We start from the raw sequence: 21,062 nt of genomic DNA, 5'->3' as shown, positions 1-21,062 counted from the left end.
AACAGCAGACAGAACAAAGCCTCTGACATTAGTTTATGTTTACTGCAAGGAATCTTCAGTGACTTCTAATTAAACTGTTAAAATGTCTATACTAATGTCTCTGTGGTTAACATGTTATTTGCATACACACACATTTGTGTGTGTATGTGTATACAAATATTTGCTTGTTTGCTGCCCGTTTCAACCAGGACTACAATAGAGATAATATCAGAATCCAAAGGGAGGCATTTCAAGCCCATTCACAAGGCACAGAGAAACCTTGACTGCAAGCTGTGGGAAGGTGCCAACACCTTAGTGGTGGCAAAGCTCATTGTAAATTCATCATTAAAAAGTGAAATGGCATTTGGGTTTCCAAGTTAACCCAAAAATCCTTTATAAGCCTGAAGAATTATTATAAAAACATTATTTTCAGCTGCACCCATTCTTTCTTTGGGAAAACGCATTTTGAGTTCCTTTGTCCAACAATCAGGAACTGCCCAAGAAAGGGCAGGTGACTATAGCACGTAACCCCTGTCACTCTTGGGCATCACAAATTAGGGAAAGCTGAGGTTCAACAAATTGCCTTCAGGTCACACACATAGAAAGGGACAGAGCTGAACAGGAGAAATGAACAGTCACCTCAGGACTTCGAGGTCTATCAATATCCATGCTCCTTCCACCAAACCACAGTCCCAGGCATTTATTTAATGCGTGTCTGAGCAACCTCTTGGGTGACACACAGGAGGGGCAGGGGGCCTATTTGAAACAACAGGAATATCTATCACCAAATCCTGGGGCCTCTGGCTCTCTCAGATCTAGTAAGCCCCCCCATTCATACCTGGAAAGATCTACTGATCCAGCCCCAGGCTGAAGCACTGGGTAACACTGCTAGTTGCAGGCTAAGTGAAGAGAAATCAAATGTAACGCTTTTGCTTTAGAGAGGTGCTGAAGAAACCCTAGTAACAATCAGATCCGTGGTGAAGAACCACCCACTGCCACTACTCAAGTGAAATCAAGGTCAAGTAAATCACATCAGCCTCCCCAAAACAGTAATCTGAAGCATTCCATTTTTAAAGATAGTTGGCAATCATATGAAAAAGAAAAATGCACACATAATAATGGTAAATGTCCTAAATTACATTTGGTGATACAGTGTCAGGAAATAACTTTTATTTAAGTTATTTGATGATGATTTCATTCAAGATTTCTTGTGGATAGATTGCATGATGAATACCTTTCGGTTACGATCTTTGTTCATTTTCAAGAGGGCTACATTTTGCATGAATGAACACACCAGAATAGGTGCTCCCTGCTGTTTCATCAACACAGAAACTACTAGTTCCGAGAGTGTGGGAGAAAAGAGAAAACCACATTACACAATTTATCTAAGGGCACATGTTTTATTAATACATATGGCTTCATAAATATAAAATAGCCTTTTAAAATGAAGTACCTGTTCATGAGAAATACAAGATCAACAGGCTGAAAAACCAACTATATCTGCCTCTCTTATTCTGAAGATGACAGAAAAATAGCACCATTCCTTCTATTTCAGCAAATGCGGCATATCTTTTCATTAAGACAAAGCAGTGCGTAATTCCCTAAAGACAAAGTTTTTCAAAAACTTATAAAATATAAAGACACTGTTCAAATATATCCAACAATGCCACCCTGCTGATACTAAAATAACTGGCTGCTGAGCTCCTTTGACAGAGAACGAGGTCACTCCGCATAGGCTCATCAGAAGTTCCCACTCACACTCCCAAGCATCTCTGAAAGGGGTACGAATTCCCAAAGCTCTACTTCACCTACATTCTACGGAGCCAACTCAAAATTTTAAAAGAGAATAATAAATATCATCATGTAAATCCCTAAGTGTATGCTGCAAACATAGGAAGAGAAAATATACATTTGGAGATGCTTTTTAAAAATGTGACAAGAGTTCAAGAGCATTTTAACAGCTTTACTGAGATAAAATTTATATACTCTAAAATTCACCCATACAGACTGTACCGTTCAGTGCATTTTAATATATCAATACTTGCAGAGTTGTGCAACCATCAACAGTTACTCCAATCCCCCAACCCGCACCGCCAACACCCTCAGCCCTAGGCAACCACTGATCTACTTCCTGCCTCTACAGATTTGCTTATACTGGACATTTCATAAAAATGGAATCATACACTATGTGGTCTTTTGTGACTGGCTTCTTTCACTGAACACAATGGTTTTGAGGTCAAAAGTATTTTGAAGAAGCTGGGATGCTGATGGTCATGGCGCCTTCCACTCACTCATTCCATCATCAAGTGTTTCTTGAGCACCTTCCACGGGTGAGACAGACGCCACATGGGTCACAATGGGACCTGAAGGCTTTCCGGTATGAATTCTGCACTCAAGGAGCTTACAGCAGGATAAAGATGCTAACACAGATATAAAAAACTTTTTTTTTTTTTAATGTAGAAAACAGGGACTGCCAAGAGGAAAATATAGACAAAATACCATGTGAGTTCAGATGAAAGCAAGGTAAACAGGATCAAGAAAAGTTCTGATAAGGCAACCTTTGAGTTGATCACACACACATATACAAATAGTTAAAATCAAGTATAACAACACAGGGATGGAGGCACTTCCTACAGAAGCAAACCCACACTCCTTAGCTCTGTTCCATCCATATTTACTCCTGTACTCTGATCTCTCACACAGTACCTGCATTCCAAATAACTATAACTAGTTATGTCCCAGAAATCACTAAGCCCTTTATGATCCTAACTGCTCCACCCACCATTTCTTCTCCCAAGAAATGCCCTTCCTCCTTTCCATCATCCCCCGCCATCAATCCCATCATGTCTGATTGGTGAACTCCTATTCATCCTTCAATATTCAGCTGAAATATTACCACCTCTTTCACGAAGTCTACCCTGACCTCCCCAGTTAGAGTTAGTCCTTATTCAATTCTTTATGATACATGTGTATCTCTATTACAGCTAATCTGCATTGTTCTGCTCTGTTCAGCTATGAAATCTCAGCACTTAGTATAGTGTCAGGCACATAGCCAGTACTAAATAAATGTTTGTTGGAACAAGGGCACAGAACACCAAGTGAAAGGCAAAGAGGGTGGACAAAAAGGTTGGCAGAGTCAACCCGAAGTGTGGGAAAGGGGGCAGTAAAAAAGTAAGAGCCCTGGACACTATGTTAAACAAGGAAAAAAAGAAAGGGACATTTATTGATTACCTGCTATATTTCAGCACTGATACATTATCTCATTTACTCTCCATGACAATCATATGAAATTAGTCTCTCCATCTTATCCTGGAGGAATCTGAAATACCTTATACAAGCTGACACAACTATTAAGTGGCAAAAGCTCTTTGAACACTAAACATACACTCTGTGTGTGTGTGTGTGTGTGTGTGTGTGTGTGAGCACACACTTCTACTCACAGGTAATTCAGCTACAGCCTTTCCATTTCCTATCTGAAGAAACTGGAACTCCTTTGGAACTCCGTGACTGAAAGCACACAACCACATTACATCACTGCCAGCAGAGCAAAGGTGACGTTTCAGTGGCCTCTGCACCCTCCACCCTGGGTCTGGCTAGTCCAGTACAAATCATGCCTCCTGAGGCGCATCAGAAATAACACTGCAAGCTTGAGTACTACAGAAGCCTCAGTACTGTTCAACCAAAAGAATTTCACTTGGATGAAGAGAAGGTAGTTCTCAATCAAAGTATAACATGGCCTTTAAAAGTTTCAGGTCAAAGTCCTATAAGCAACAATAAGGAAAAAAAAAAGCAATGTTAAAAATTATTGTTTTTTAAAGTTTCACTTTGCAATTTTTGCAAATATCATTTTTGCAAAAAGGTGAACCTGGGTTATGAAACAATGGTTTAATCAGTAGAGGTATAATGTTTAACAGCACAAGAAACAAAGAATTAGAGGAAGCAATTTATCATTTGTATATTTATCAGGCTTGATAAAAAATTATTTTTTAATTATACAGCCTATGTTTTTCTTAAAGATTTTTTATTACAAAACTAATAAAATATGTCAAAGGTCAAAGAATAATCATGAAAAGAGGATTATAACCTCCCACAAACTTATAATAATCAATCTAAAATGTTTCTGAGAAAGAATATTAAAGCAACCTTTTTAGAAAAGTTGTATAAAGGTGTCACAAAAGTAGTTTATGGGCTCGATCTCATGAAATTCCCAGAGAAGTCAACATGTTATTTAGAAAAGTTAAAGAAACACATTATGCCCAGTAGGTATCTATATTAACCCACGAAATTAAACAGAAGCTGCTCGGCCATACCAGAGAAGAAGACAGAGTTGACTGGCCTTAAATGTCTGCAAGAATGCATATTGTACACAAGCGTTAAAGCCATCTCTTTCTTGCTAAAAGCACAAGTTTCAAGAAGGAAAATGAATTGAGGGCTGTTGGAGGTATTTTGTTAAAATAATTATATTTTGTTAAATTAATTTCTTCAAATAATTATAAGGATAATATTCACAATCCATAACCTAGCTGGTTGCATTAGTGAAACAATATAAGTGTTTTGGGTGAACTGTCAATCTCAAATACTGCTTTAATATTTTTTATTTAAAACAAATCTATCCTGATTATAGCAACTGATTTTCATATCATTCCTCAGGTTCATCCTCAAAAATGACAGCGAGTAATCAATATTTTATCTTATTTTTTAAAGTCAGGAGACGACCATTATGTCAACAGCAAGACTAACTGCATCTGAAGGATTTAGTGTAACCACCAAATAAGATGTAAAGCAAATCTAATATAGTTACATGAATTATTATCACTGTAGCACATGGTGATAAGGAGAAAATGGGATGTATTGGGTAAATGCCCATATGAGCTAAGCCAAATCCTTACTTTTTCTTTTATCATTGTTAGTGCTTAGCTACTTATGCGTTTGAGCCAGCTCCCTGGTCTCCCAGGCCTCCCCTACCGGCCTAAGGGGATGCAGGTGGTGGGTCTTCCTTCCAATCCTCAACCAGAAGCCAAACCTATCCTCAACATTCCTGAGTTTCCAGACACCAAACCCTCAAGCTTCAAAGAGCTCGTCCCGAGGCCTTGAGCAAGTGAAGGAGAGCAGAGATCATCTTTTCAGTTTTGCTAGATGATAGCTGAGATGCAGCCAAATGGAAGAAGAGATGGTAAAGAGGAGCTCTTGAAGGAAGAGAAATCCCCTCAACCCTCTGAGACTTTCTTTTATTCCACATTGCCTAAACATCTGACCTCAAGAAGGCAATGTTTACCTATAGCAAAGACTGGCATATAACTGCTTTTCACCTTAGCAAGGAGAGGTCAACACCAAGGCAAGGCGAAATGAGGAAAAAAGTATCATAAAAGGAGGTCCTGAGAGGACAAATGAGTAAATGAAAGCTGTGGGATCTAAGGGAGAGTGGTCAGTAAATCACAATCACAGCACCATGTGATAAGTGCTATGATAGGAAAGGTACATACAGGGTGCTGTGCAACCCCTCAGGAGGTGCATCTAACCCAGACCTGGAGTCAGAAGAAACTTCCTAAGTAAGTGATTTCTAGGCAGGGGTGTGAACAATGAGGAAGAGTTAGCCAGATAAAAGACAGGGAGGAGGTGAGGTGGGCTGGGGTGGGGTAGACAGTTGGAGGAACAGTGGTGAGACAGAAGAGACAACACAGAAAAAGACCAAAAGATAAGCTCAAGGACTCAAGAACTGCTAGACAGAAAGTTCAACATGACACAGGGGGGTCTGGGAGATGATGCAGGACACTACAACAGAGATGGATTCTGCAGGACCTTGCTGGCAACGTAAAAGAAACTTAGACCTCACCTAAGAGTAAGGGGGAGCCTCTCAAGAGGAATGACATGATTGGTTTTACACTTTGGAAAGACTACTAGGGCTGCAGTGGGAACAGACTGGGGAATGTGAGACTGAAGGCGGGGACCCCAAGCAAGAGATGGTTAGGACAAGGCAGGAGAGAGAGGACAGTGGCCAGACTAGGGCAATGACACCAGGGATGGGAGAAACTGTAATACCTGAAACCAGGAAAAGGAAAATGCAGAGGAAGGTTCTACTGCTACTCATCAAATGCAGAGCAAGGCCTGTGGATGTTCCCTGAAGGATAACAGCAACAACAGGGTGAACCAGCAAAAAAAATAAAAGTAAGTCCCGCCAACAATGTCAATACACAGGGGCTTTCAGCAGCCATCTAGCTCCCCACCATACAACCTGCGAGATGTTCTAACCCCATCAGGCCTTTAAGTAAAGAAACAGCTATCGTTACTACCCTGTAATTTCAAACTCCAATCATTTGATGCTGGCTAATTAAAACCCATATTTCAATTAACCACTCAGTCAGTGGAACCAGGGCATGCACAACCAGAATACTGTCTTAAGCATGCCATAGCAATTCCAGGAAAAATTTTGAAGAACCTTACCATAATGATTCACGTGGGTTCCCAACACTTTTCAAGAAACACTCAAGTACAGTGACAGCTGTCAACAAAGTGTCAAGTAGCCCTGGGGGCAGAACAGGTTTAAAAAGAGGACTTAAAAGCACTTATTGTTACCTGGTAGCACTGACTTGGCCTAATACAGAGCACTGGACAGGTAATTCTTAATAAACCAGGGAGACAGGAAAGGTTAAACGGAAGAAATGAAATGCTGGGTCAGACGTTACTTTTTTAAATGTTTTTTACAAGGAAAAACATCATCAACAACGATAATCTACTATTTGGTTGACAGGTGGAAGGGTCAGTAGACTAATTTTGAATACCTCTGCTTGCAGTATGAAAATATTTCAAATTCTCTTGGGCAATTTATTTGAAGAGATCTGGGCCATCCAGATCATACCCTCAAAGTCTATCAAATTCCAAGAAAGGCAAAAATATGGTCAATCGAGTGTTTATTTTACAACTGGCATATTAAATTTAAATCAACAATAGTGTTTTTACATATTGTATGCCCTATACTTTATAATCCACTAGAGCTGCTTATATAACCAATGTCTGATATTTTGTTTTATAAACCTTGAAGCATGATTATAAAACATACTTTATAGTCGTTTTCTCTTTGTGGTTTATGACATATTATGAGTGAGACCCATGATTCACTTGATTGTTACACCCGATAACAACACTTGTTCTTTCAGAAAATACAATCCACTATCCCTTTAGTGTCCAAAACCCACTGCAGCAAAAAAAGGGGGAGGTTCTTTAAAACAGCTTCTCTCTTTTTCCCCTGGTCACTGAAGTTACTTCCTTCCAGCTCCTGAGTACTGTGACTCCATGGCATAACTACATTTCTAATCTACAGTATGCAACGCACATAAAAAAAGAGCTGCTTATTTCTAGTCACTTGGGCACAGGTAGGGAATTTCTGGCTCACTTGATTTCATACCACTTGGAAGCACTAATGAAAAGTAAATTATGCTACAGTAGTTGCAGGGTAGGGGCCTCTGAAGATTTAATAAAAGGCAGCTGAGGCACCAGTGGTCAATCAGTTAACTAAGAAATCAAAGGGCAGAAGTTCCAAGTCACAGAAAATTCTGGAAGATGTGACTCACTGCTATTTCAGGTCCTACTCAGCTTCTCTCCCTGTAATTCCTTTCCTCTTCTGCTGCAGCTTTTGCTCTTCTGTGTGACTCCCCTTTCAACCATCCCAAAATACCATAGAATATACACTATACGGTCAATGATCTGTTCCATTTTTTTTTAAGTTTTCTATGCTCTCTTCTCAATTTCAAAATAGTTTAAATTTGTGCTGGTTTCTTAAATACGACACAAAGAGTGATGAATCAAGTGGCACAGGGGAAAGCGCCCTAGACTAGGGGAAAAAGGACAGAAGTGTGAGTCTGCCACTAATCAGCCATGTGGCCTCAGTCACCAACTCTACTCAAATCCTCCTCTGCCTTTGCCACTTCTACCTCGACTGTGTCTCAGCTGTCTTCCCTGTCTCGGACTTCCAACTAATGCTGTACATTATCCACTTGTACCATTTCACCTCTCCTGCTCACAAAGCTTCTGTTTTACCCTCCACAGCCTCAAGTAGCTAAAGATAACTAATTTTTTTTTGGCTATAGGGCCAGTTAAGGACAAATAAAAATGCTTATGAGCCTGCTTATTTTTTCAAGAAAATGAAAATGGCTTCATTTAGTGCTATGGTGGAAAACACATATTCTTACCATTTATATTTGTTTGTTAAATATAAAAATATCAATGAGAAAATCAACACTGCATTTTTAGCCATAAAAATGTTATTAATAACTGAGTATATCTGAAAAGTATCAACTAATGCAACTTTCTAAACCTGCACCCTAAATTTAAATGAAAACTGCTCAGTAGCCACTAGGCCCAAAGGATAAGATTAAACTCCTTAACTTCCCCAACCTTCCCACCCATGAGACCCCCACTAGAACCCTTTATCTGGTCTGTGCAGTGACTCTGCCAGGAAAACCTTCAACACCAACGCCCCCACCCCTCTCATCCTCAAGGTCGGGCTCAAGTCCACTTCCCCTGATGGCCTGCCTGCCCAAGTTCTTGACCTTCTTTCTCTGAAGTCCTAAAGCACTTCCTAGACCTCTTATATATTCTATCTCACTTACATATTCATTCACCTACTCCAAAATCCTACCTGAGCAGGTGAAGAGTACTACGTCAGTACTTATTCACTACACTATAATGTCAAACATGATTTGACCAAACTAATAGTTCCTTGAAGTCAAAGGTCACTTCCATTGCTAATATTTGTTGACTGCTAAAAGTTCAACCATCCATTAAATGTAGATTGTTTATGGATTTCTTTTTAAGAACAGAATATAGTGACAAGAGAATGTGATCTAAATCATACCTTTAAATCAATAGTGTATACATTTCTTCCCTTCAGACAGTGTTAGTGCACATGCAAAAAAAAGGGCAGTGTCGAGACAATGGCATCAACAAACTGTCACATATTAAAAGTTGGAAACCGAGATACTGCAACTCCCTTCAGTTCTTGTAACTCAAGTCAGAGGAACAAGCACAGCTTGTTACTGTGAACTCTCCCTACAATGTTAGGTCTAAATGAGCCTTAAAGAGCTATTTAAAAATAACTAGGAGGGCCAGATTCTGGGAGAAGAATACATAGAACATATAGACAAATCTGCTTCCCTAAACTGGCTGTTTAGTTTGGGCTATGCTATTTCCTGCTTAAATTGGTTTCCTGCAATTTGTTAAGGCTGCCAAATACTTAGTGATCTCAGTGATATACTTAAAGCAAATCAGCAAATCTTTCTTATTTTTCCCAATGACAAGAAATGTACAGAGAAACTTGCACAGTGAGGATAACAATAAAAGTGAGTTCATTTGTCTTTTTACCCAGATTCATCATTTTCATCTGGTTGCTAGCGGTTTAGGTAACCAACAAATAGCCTCCTAATAACATTCCTGCCTGATTTTTCATATCGACTTGGGGACAGACTTTCTTCAGCAATAAGCAGGATCAAACATGAGAAGTCTGACCTCACTATAAGCCAGAAAAACTAAAGGATCAAGGTGGAAAGGAAAAAAAATCAATATTCAACACTGATTTTTAAAATCAAAAAAGGCAAGATGTTAATGAAAACATAAGTTTATAACTGTGCAAGGTATCCCTTTATGTCAGCCTAAAAAAAAAAAAAAAATTCCCTGATATAAAAGCAAAGCAGCTACATTAGCGTCCACGCAGTAGGAGCTCCCAAGAATTGCTGCCACCAGTGCCTGTGTCCCCAGCGTGAGCCCCAGTCACCCCCCGCCCCCACCTCTCCAGGACACCCTCCAAGACCAGCAGACCCAACATACCCCATGAAGATGAGCTAACAGACCTTAATGAAGACAGTAGCAACCATTTAAAACATTAATTATCATTTCTTTGGTGTTTTTCTGCCCAGCTCAATCATAAGCTCCAGGAGAAATTGTGCCTGTCTTGTTCATCACTGTATATCCTCAGCAGTAGTAGAGGGTTGAGCACACAGTAAATGCTTATATTAAGAAATAATATAGACAGCAACAGTCAGGGCTACCCACCACCAGTCCCTCCCATCAGGAAACTTGCAAAAGCCTCTTAGATAGCCTCATCCACCAGAGGGAAGACAGTAGAAGCAAGAACTACAATCCTGCAGACTGTAGAACAAAAACCACATTCACAGAAAGACAGACAAGATGAAAAGGCAGAGGGCTATGTACCAGATGAAGGAACAAGATAAAACCCCAGAAAAACAACTAAATGAAGTGGAGATAGGCAACCTTCCAGAAAAAGAACTCAGAATAATGACAGTGAAGATGATCCAGGACCTCGGAAAAAGAATGGAGGCAAAGATCAAGAAGATGCAAGAAATGTTTAACAAAGACCTAGAAGAATTAAAGAACAAACAAACAGAGATGAACAATACAATAACTGAAATGAAAACTACACTAGAAGGAATCAATAGCAGAATAACTGAGGCAGAAGAAAGGATAAGTGACCTGGAAAACAGAATGGTGGAATTCACTGCCGTGGAACAGAATAAAGAAAAAAGAATGAAAAGAAATGAAGACAGCCTAAGAGACCTCTGGGACAACATTAAAGGCAACAACATTCGCATTATAGGGGTCCCAGAAGGAGAAGAGAGAAAGGACCAGAGAAAATATCTGAACAGATTATAGTAGAAAACTTCCCTAACATGGGAAAGGAAATAGCCACCCAAGTCCAGGAAGCACAGCGAGTCCCATACAGGATAAACCCAAGGAGAAACACGCCGAGACACATAGTAATCAAAGTGGCAAAAATTAAAGACAAAGAAAAATTATTGAAAGCAGCATGGGAAAAACGACAATTAACATACAAGGGAACTTCCATAAGGTTAACAGCTGATTTCTCAGCAGAAACTCTACAAGCCAGAAGGGAGTGGCATGATATACTTAAAGTGATGAAAGGGAAGAACCTACAACTAAGATTACTCTACCCGGCAAGGATCTCATTCAGATTCGATGCAGAAATCAAAAGCTTTATAGACAAGCAAAAGCTACGAGAATTCAGCACCACCAAACCAGCTCTACAACAAATGCTAAAGGAACTTCTCTAAGTGGGAAACACAAGAGAAGAAAAGGACCTACAAAAACAAACCCAAAACAATTAAGAAAACGGTAATAGGAACATACATATCAATGATTACCTTAAACGTGAATAGATTAAATGCTCCAAACAAAAGACACAGGCTTGCTGAATGGATACAAAAACAAGACCTATATATATGCTGTCTACAAGAGACCCACTTCAGACCTAGGGACACATACAGACTGAAAGTGAGGGGATGGAAAAAGATATTCCATGCAAAAAGGAAATCAAAAGAAAGCTGGAGTAGCAATACTCATATCAGATAAAATACAGTAAAATATAGAATGTTACAAGAGACAAGGAAGGACACTACAGAATGATCAAGGGATGAATCCAAGAAAAAGATGTAACAATTATAAATATATATGCACCCAACATAGGAGCACCTCAATACATAAGGCAACTGCTAACAGCTATAAAAGAGGAAATCAACAGTAACACAATAATAGTGGGGGACTTTAACACCTCACTTCCACCAATGGACAGATCATCCAAAATGAAAATAAATAAGGAAACAGAAGCTTTAAGTGACACAATAGACCAGATAGATTTAACGGATATTTATAGGACATTCCATCCAAAAACAGCAGATTACACTTTCTTCTCAAGTGCGCATGGAACATTCTCCAGGACAGATCACATCTTGGGTCACAAATCAAGCCTCAGTAAAGTTAAGAAAATTGAAATCATATCAAGCATCTTTTCTGACCACAACGCTATGAGATTAGAAATGAAGTACAGGGGAAAAAACGTAAAAAACACAAACACATGGAGGCTAGACAATACGTTACTAAATACCCAAGAGATCACTGAAGACATCAAAGAGGAAATAAAAAAATACCGAGGGACAAATGACAATGAAAACACGACAATCCAAAACCTATGGGATGCAGCAAAAGCAGTTCTAAGAGGGAAGTTTACAGCTATACAAGCCTACCTCAAGAAACAAGAAAAATCTCAAATAAACGATCTAACCTTACACCTAAAGGAACTAGAGAAAGAAGAACAAACAAAACCCAAAGTTAGCAGAAGGAAAAAAATCATAAAGACCAGAGCAGAAATAAATGAAATACAAACAAAGAAAACAACAGCAAAGATCAATAAAACTAAAAGCTGGTTCTTTGAGAAGATAAACAAAATTGATAAACCATTAGCCAGACTCATCAAGAAAAAGAGGGAGAGGACTCAAATCAATAAAATTAGAAATGAAAAAGGAGAAGTTACAACAGACACCACAGAAATACAAAGCATCTTAAGAGACTACTACAAGCAACTCTATGCCAATAAAATGGACAACCTGGAAGAAATGGACAAATTCTTACAAAGGCAGAACCTTCCAAGACTGAACCAGGAAGAAATAGAAAATATGAACAGACCAATCACAAGTAATGAAATTGAAACTGTGATTAAAAATCTTCCAACAAACAAAAGTCCAGGACCAGATGGCTTCACAGGTGAATTCTATCAAACATTTAGAGAAGAGCTAACACCCATCCTTCTCAAACTCTTCCAAAACAATTGAAGAGGAAGGAACACTCTCAAACTCATTCTATGAGGCCATCATCACCCTGATACCAAAACCAGACAAAAATACTACAAATAAAGAAAATTACAGACCAATATCACTGATGAATATAGATGCAAAAATCCTCAACAAAATACTAGCAAACAGAGTCCAACAACACATTAGAAGGATCATACACCATGATCAAGTGGGATTTATCCCAGGGATGCAAGCATTCTTCAAAATATACAAATCCATCAATATGATACACCATATTAATAAACTGAAGAATAAAAACCATATGATCATCTCAATAGATGCAGAAAAAGCTTTTGACAAAATTCAACACCCATTTATGATAAAAACTCTCCAGAAAGTGGGCAGAGAGGGAACCTACCTCAACATAATAAAGGCCATATACGACAAACCCACAGCAAACATCATTCTCAATGGTGAAAACCAGAAAGCATCTACTCTAAGATCAGGAACAAGACAAGGATGTCCACTCTCACCACTATTATTCAACATAGCTTTGGAAGTCCTAGCCATGGCAATCAGAGAAGAAAAAGAAATAAAAGGAATACAAATTGGAAAAGAAGAGGTAAAACTGTCACTGTTTGCAGATGACATGATACTATACATAGAGAATCCTAAAGATGCCACCAGAAAACTACTAGAGCTAATCAATGAATTTGGTAAAGTTGCAGGATACAAAATTAATGCACAGAAATCTCTTGCATTCCTGTACACTAATGATGAAAAATCTGAAAGAGAAATTAAGGAAACACTCCCATTTACCACTGCAACAAAAAGAATAAAATACCTAGGAATAAACCTACCTAGGGAGAAAAAAGACCTGTATGAAGAAAACTATAAGACACTGATGAAAGAAATTAAAGATGATACCAACAGATGGAGAGGTATACCATGTTCTTGGATTGGAAGAATCAATATTGTGAAAATGACTATATTACCCAAAGCAATCTACAGATTCAGTGCAATCCCTATCAAATTACCAATGGCATTTTTTACAGAACTAGAACAAAAAATCTTAATTTGTATGGAGACACAAAAGACCCCGAAGAGCCAAAGCAATCTTGAGGGGAAAAGACGGAGATGGAGGAATCAGACTCCCTGACTTCAGACTATACTACAAAGTTACAGTAATCAAGACAATATGGTACTGGCACAAAAACAGAAATATAGATCAATGGAACAAGATAGAAAGCCCAGAGATAAACCCACGCACCTATGGTCAACTAATCTATAACAAAGGAGGTAAGGATATACAATGGAGAAAAGACAGTCTCTTCAATAAGTGGTGCTGGGAAAACTGGACAGCTACATGTAAAAGAATTAAATTAAAACACTCCCTAACACCATACACAAAAATAAACTCAAAATGGATTAGAGACCTAAATGTAAGACCGGACACTATAAAACTCTTAGAGGAAAACATAGGAAGAACACTCTTTGACATAAATCACAGCAAGATCTTTTTTGATCCACCTCCTAGAGTAATGGAAATAAAAACAAAAATAAACAAATGGGACCTAATGAAACTTCAAAGCTTTTGCACAGCAAAGGAAACCATAAACAAGAGGAAAAGACAACCCTCAGAATGGGAGAAAATATTTGTCAACGAATCAACAAAGGATTAATCTCCAAAATATATAAACAGCTCATGCAGCTCAATATTAAAAAAACAAACAATCCAATCCAAAAATGGGCAGAAGACCTAAATAGACATTTCTCCAAAGAAGACACATAGATGGCCGAGAAGCACATGAAAAGCTGCTCAGCATCACTAATTATTAGAGAAATGCAAATCAAAACTACAATGAGGTATCACCTCACACCAGTCAGAATGGGCATCATCAGAAGATCTACAAACAACAAATGCTGGAGAGGGTGTGGAGAAAAGGGAACCCTCTTGCACTGTTGGTGGGAATGTAAATTGTTACAGCCACTATGGAGAACAGGATGGAGGTTCCTTAAAAAACTATAAATAGAATTACCACATGATCCAGCAATCCCAGTACTGGGCATATACCCACAGAAAACCATAGTTCAAAAAGACACATGCACCCCAATGTTCATTGCAGCACTATTTACAATAGCTAGGTCATGGAAGCAACCTAAATGCCCATCGACAGACAAATGGATAAAGAAGATGTGGTACATATATACAGTGGAATATAACTCAGCCATAAAAAGGAACGAAACTTGGTCATTTGTTGAGACGTGGATGGATCTAGAGAGTGTCATACAGAGTGAAGTCAGTCAGAAAGAGAATAACAAATATCGTATATTAACGTATGTATGTGGAACCTAGAAAAATGGTATAGATGAACCAGTTTGCAGGGCAGAAATTGAAACACAGATGTAGAGAATAAATGTATGGACACCAAGGGGGGAAAGCCATGGGGGGATGGGGGTGGTGGTGTGATGAATTGGGCGATTGGGATTGACATGTATACACTGATGTGTATGAAACTGATGACTAATAAGAACCTGCTGTATAAAAAAATATAAAATAAAATTTAAAAATTAGAAAAAACAAAAGCAAACCAACGTAGTTGAGATAGCACATAACACAGCAAAGAATCTGAGGCAGCAAGGACACAGTTAAGTTCTTTAGAGCACGTTCATTTATTAAAGTGGCATTACAATATGCTGTGTGTCACACAGTATATTATTTTGCCTAAACAGCTTTACATGCAAATACTTACTGCAATGAGTCACTGATCTGGTTCAAGGTTGGGCAAAAAATAGTTTCAGTAAAGTCTTTAAAGGAAATCACTTTCTTACAGCATAAATTATGTTCTCAAAACTGTATGTATGACAAAACTTAGTTCTTATACACAGAAATCCTTGCGCTCTCAGTCACACATATGGATAGCCTAGGGGGCTGGTATGAATTAGAGTTCTGCAAGGAAGAAAGCATTTTAACAAATATTAAAAATTCAACTCACATTTAATATATAATTTACCTGACATTGAAAAATGTAGAAAAGGCTGGTGACATTTTTATCAATATTATTTTTGTAGACTTGAAAAATTATTTCATAACACATCTAAATTATAAATCTTAAGAAATCTGTTATTGGGTACTAACTAAAACCCCAAACGCAGAAGAGAACATTAACCTTGAGGTTGTGTACTTTTATAAACATATTCTTTAAATTTTAAGAAGAATAAATCTTTGTTAATTTGCACAATCATTGTCTAACTGCATTCTGAACCTAAAGGCAAGATCACTTCAAATTAGTATGTCAAATATTAGTTATTTTCTTAGGTTGGACTGGAATGGGTAACGGAAATATTCTCAAAGAGCCTGAGCTATTAGCCTTGTTGAGCTTTTTTCACATCAAAGTGCAGACAGAAAAAGCAACTATTTGTATGGCATATGAGGGTACAGAGGTGCTCACCAGCTACCCTGAATCTAACAAATCAATTCCTCCAATACACTCATAACACACAGGTTAGGAAGCTGTGCTAAAGACTGAGGTGAAGACAGTAGACCTCAGGGAAATATTTCCTGGCATCCATTTACCCATAATCCTGGGGGAGCTGGGATGTGGAAAAGGCAGGAAACTAGATTCACAAACACACAGAGCTGTCTAGCTCCACAACCTCAGTCACCACATCATTAAAATCACCTGATGAAGCTCACAAGGGCATGCATTGATAAAATCTAGACTAAAGCTGTGCAAGAGAACTTTCTGCAATGATGAAAATGTCCTATACTGCCCTGTCCAATATGGCGGCCACTAGCTGCAGGTGGTCACTGAGCACTGAAGGGTGACTAGTGTGACACAAGAGACGAAATTTTTATTTTATTTCATTTTAATTAATTTTAATTTAAATATTAATAGCCACATGTGATTAATGGCTACCATTTAGAGAGTGTAGTTCTAGCCTGACCAACAAAACACAAGGTGGCATTCAAAGAGTTTTCAGTGCCCAGGCTGGTCATGGACCAAGGAGTTCATCAGTCATGTCAAACCGAGAAACGGGAAGGGATGGATCTCTCAGCATAGGCAGAACTTATCTCAACGTCAGTGTCACACTCTGCAGGCCACACCATGAGCATTTACAGAAAGCCTCCCCACCCACACCCACTCTTTCAAAGTATCCTTTTAAGAAACCAACCCAAGAAGGAAAACACTTCCTCTCCTTCAACTCACTGTTGTATAAGAGCAAATATGGGAGAAAGCTAGAAGAACCAACAATCACTTACAGAAAGGTGCTTTCCTAAACTCAAGCAGAACATCACTAAAAAGCAGCTCTTTCCCTCCAACTAGTTTCTGTCACATCCTTTCTACAAATGAAGCAAGATGTCATTCAAATGATAATAAAACAGAGTGGTTTACTGCATTTGCTCTGGAGTCAAACAGACTTGAATTCAAGTATCACCTCCACTGCTCACCAGCTGTGTGACTTTGGGCAAGATAATTAATCACTTCAAGTCTCAATTTCCTTCCATGTAAAACGGCTTAATACAGTACCTTCTTCACAGGATTATACAGATTACACAAACTAGACATAAAGGATTTAACAGAGTAGCTGGCACATAATAAACATTACTTAAATGTTATTTATTACTATTCCATCATTAGTTCACCATCACCATCCTATCTCCTTAACAAAGTAGGTAGAAAAGAAATCTACCTAGGGACTTCCCTGGTGGTCCAGTGGTAAGGAAGCCGCCTTCCAATGCAGGGGACACGGGTTCAATCCCTGGTCGAACCCATTAAGATCCCACATGTCGCGGGGGAAGTAAGTCCACATGCCACAACTACTGAGCCTGCACGCCTCAACTAGAGAGCCTGCATGCCATAAACTACAGAGCCCACGCACTCTGGAGCCAGCGTGCCACAACTAGAGAGAAGCCCGCGCACCACAACGAAAGATCCCGCATGCCTCAATGAAGAGCCTGCATGCTGCAACTAAGACCCGACGCAGCAAGAATAAAATAAATAATTTTTTTTAAAAAAGGAAAAAAAGAAATCTACCTAGAACAATGCATATTTTAGATCAAATTCCAATTTTTAAAATATCCATATGTCAAAAGATGATGTTGGAAAAGCAGAAAGGGACAAGTCATGGTGTACCTCAGAAGCCAAGAAAAGCAATTCAAATTATATTCTAAGTACCACTGAGATCTACCACTAGGATATGATATGAGCTGATGTATTTTTTTAAAGATTGCTGAGGCCTCTGTGTGCTTGGCAGAGCATAGAGGGAGGACAAGAGTGGAAGTAAGGAGCCAGTTAAGAGGCTTCAGCAAAAGACAAGGTAAGAGATGGTGGTTACCTCGATTGGAGCTGCAGCAGTAAAGATGGACAAGCAAAGAACATATCCAAACATATTTTGGAGATGGAGCTGACAAGACTAAGCTAATGGTCTAATGTAAGAATTAAGAAAGGGACTTCCCTGGTGGTGCAGTGGTTAAGAATCCACCTGCCAATGCAGGGGACACGGGTTTGAGCCCTGGTCCCGGAAGATCCCACGTGCCACAAGCAACTAAGCCCACGTGCCACAACTACTGAGCCTGTGCTCTAGAGCCCGTGAGCCACAACTACTGAGCCGACATGCCACAACTACTGAAGCGCACGCCTAGAGCCCCTGCTCCATGACAAGAGAAGCCACCACAATGAGAAGCCCATGCACCACAATGAAGAGTAGCCCCCGCTCACCGCAACTAGAGAAAGCCCACATGCAGCAACGAAGACCCAACGCAGCCAAAAATAAAAAATAAATAAAATTTTAAAAAGATTTGTAATCCCGATTATAAAAAAATAAAATAAATTAAAATAATTTTTAAAAAAGATTTAAGAAAAAAAGAGGAAACAAGGATGAATCCCAGTGCCATTTACTGGGAAAGATAAAGAGGAGAAGCAACTCTGAAGAAGAATAAAAAGGTTTGTTTTGGATCTGCTAAGTTGAAGAATTTTAAGTGGAGATGTGAAGTAAACAATTGTTGGAGTCAAGTTTCAAGGAGAGGTCAGGGCTAGAGATACAATTTTGGGAGTCATGGGCATCTACACAATGATTCAAAAGGCATACAATTTGATGACATTAGTGGAAATCAGCAAAGAAGACTAGACTGAGGATGCAAGTAAGGTAGAAGGAAAACCAAGAGTGTGGCCCAGAAGCCAAAAAAAGGGTTTCCAGCAGACGGGGTGGTCACTTTCTATCTAACCTTAATGAACGATGAACACTTCTTAATGCTAAACAAAAAGTTTGCAAAGGACAAGAACTATTTCTTATTCATCTTGGCACCTTCTGCTCTAAACACATCAGAAGTTCAACTCACAGTTATTGACTTAATGATTAGTAGGAGGGTCACAAATGCCCCCAAGTGAATGGCATTTGGGCAGCATCTCATCTTCCTCAAGGTATTTCAGTCTGTAGCCAGATTTACCACACAATACCCCTTTCTAATAAATAATGAAAATTCTTGTTTAGTTAATTCTCCAAGATTAATCACCTCAACTATTTTCTCATTGCCATTTCACCAAAAAACAGCATGTCCGGGCTTCCCTGGTGGCGCAGTGGTTGAGAGTCCGCCTGCCAATGCAGGGGACACGGGTTCGAGCCCTGGTCTGGGAAGATCCCACATGCCGCGGAGCAACTAGGCCCGTGAGCCACAATTACTGAGCCTGCGCATCTGGAGCCTGTGCTCCGCAACAAGAGAGACCACGACAGTGAGAGGCCCGCGCACCGCGATGAAGAGTGGCCCCCGCTTGCCACAACTGGACAAAGCCCTCGCACAGAAACGAAGACCCAACACAGCCAAAAATAAAATAAATAAATAAATAATTTTTAAAAAAAAAAAAAAAAAAAAAAAACAGCATGTCCATCTATCAAATTTAGCAGCAATAAGAACAGTGCTAGACACATAGCAGGTGCTCAATAAATATGAGCTGGATGAATAAATGGACAGGGTAAGAGAGAAAAGGAAAGAGAAACAGTCTCTTATCCTACAGGATAAGAGAGATAAAATGAGACAATAATTCTCTATGGATTTCATTTAACATCATATTTTCCTCAATAATTAAGACTATGAAGGAATAAACTTAATAAACTTAAAGAAATCTATTAAATAGTAAAATCATTAGAGATTTTCATCTGGAAACAATAAATCAATATTTTCTAAGTTCAATTTTTTTTTAATAAATATTTACTCCCAAACCTCTCATATCCCTATAATTAATTCATTTTACACAAAAAGATATGAAATAACCTTCCAAAGCCTAACAGAGGATTCAGGAGCTGGAAGAGAAAAAACATTCCCAAAGACTGTTGGAAAGTAGATTCATTCTACTTTTAGTTCAAAGAATTTTAAAAGAAACCCTGGTACTAACCAATACAGTCACCCTTCCGTACCTGCAGGTTCCACATCCACAGATTCCACCAACCACAGGTTGAAAATATTCAGGAAAATAAAAAAAATTCCAGAAAATCCCAGAAAGCAAAACTTGAATTTGCCATGCAGGCAATTATTTACTTGGCATTTACAGTGTATTAGGTATCATAAATAATCTAGAGATGATTTAAAGTATATGGGAGGATGTGCATAGGTTATAAGTAAGTACTACCCATTTTATATAAAGGACTTGCACATCCATGGATTTGGGTATCCAAGGGGGTCCTGGAACCAATACCCATGGATACCAAAGGAAGACTATTCCCCCATAAAAAGTCGAACATCCAAAAAACAAAAGACAGAAGTGCAGAAGAACTTGACTACTGAGTGAACTTTACCACTTATAATTTTTCTGCTAAGAACTCAGAAATTAAAATTCTGAAATACCTGAGGCACCATAAGCACCGGAATACCGCTGAGACTTTGGACCAGATGGAGAGGTTTCCTTCATACGATCAATCACATTTTCCGAAAGCTGAAAAAGCAACGTCAAAATAAAATCAATTATAAAAGAACAAGAAAGAAAACAGTACAATAGCATCCAAGTAATTCAGCCATCCATATCAATATGTATAACAAATGCCCTGAAGAAATTAGACTAAATCTAATAGCTATAACACTAAAAGCAAATAAGAACGGTTTTAAGATTTCAAGATGCACCCCACAGCACTACTTCATTTCTTCTAATGCACTGCTAATTGCTCATTATAAATAACTCTTTTCCTCATTTTATACTGTGCACTAAATTGTAATCTCTGAGAAAATGTAAGCCATCAGAACTCCTTCAACTTTCCTCCCCCCTCCTACAAATTAAGCTTGCAGCAGGCCTTAACTCCTTCTTTCTCTCCAGCCCCAAATGAAATGGTGTCCCTCCCTCCCTCCCGTTCAAGGTTAACCACAAACAATCCCTCTTTCAACAGATTTCATTATGTACCAACTTTGTGCCAGCCAACTATGGGTGGCTGAAGTCATCAAGGTGTTTAAAGTCAAGAAGAGACGGACAATCATCATGCATTTAAATATAATGTGAA

At 38.8% G+C, this 21,062-nt stretch overlaps 1 protein-coding gene across 1 annotated transcript in view; it reads right to left on the bottom strand.

Annotated features, from left to right (window-relative positions):
- CHCHD3 (coiled-coil-helix-coiled-coil-helix domain containing 3) overlaps nucleotides 1-21,062 on the bottom strand; it is a 281,556-nt gene that overhangs the window by 249,709 nt on the left and 10,785 nt on the right. The window contains exon 2 of the mRNA XM_036862858.1: nucleotides 20,419-20,506. Within this exon, the coding sequence (XP_036718753.1) occupies nucleotides 20,419-20,506 (88 nt within the window). The remainder of the gene's footprint in view (nucleotides 1-20,418; nucleotides 20,507-21,062) is intronic.

The sequence above is a fragment of the Balaenoptera musculus genome, chromosome 9 (assembly GCF_009873245.2).
Source record: "Balaenoptera musculus isolate JJ_BM4_2016_0621 chromosome 9, mBalMus1.pri.v3, whole genome shotgun sequence".
Lineage (NCBI taxonomy): Eukaryota > Metazoa > Chordata > Mammalia > Artiodactyla > Balaenopteridae > Balaenoptera > Balaenoptera musculus.
The sequence above is the reverse complement of the archived record's forward strand: the minus strand, read 5'-3'. Positions and strand labels throughout refer to the sequence as shown.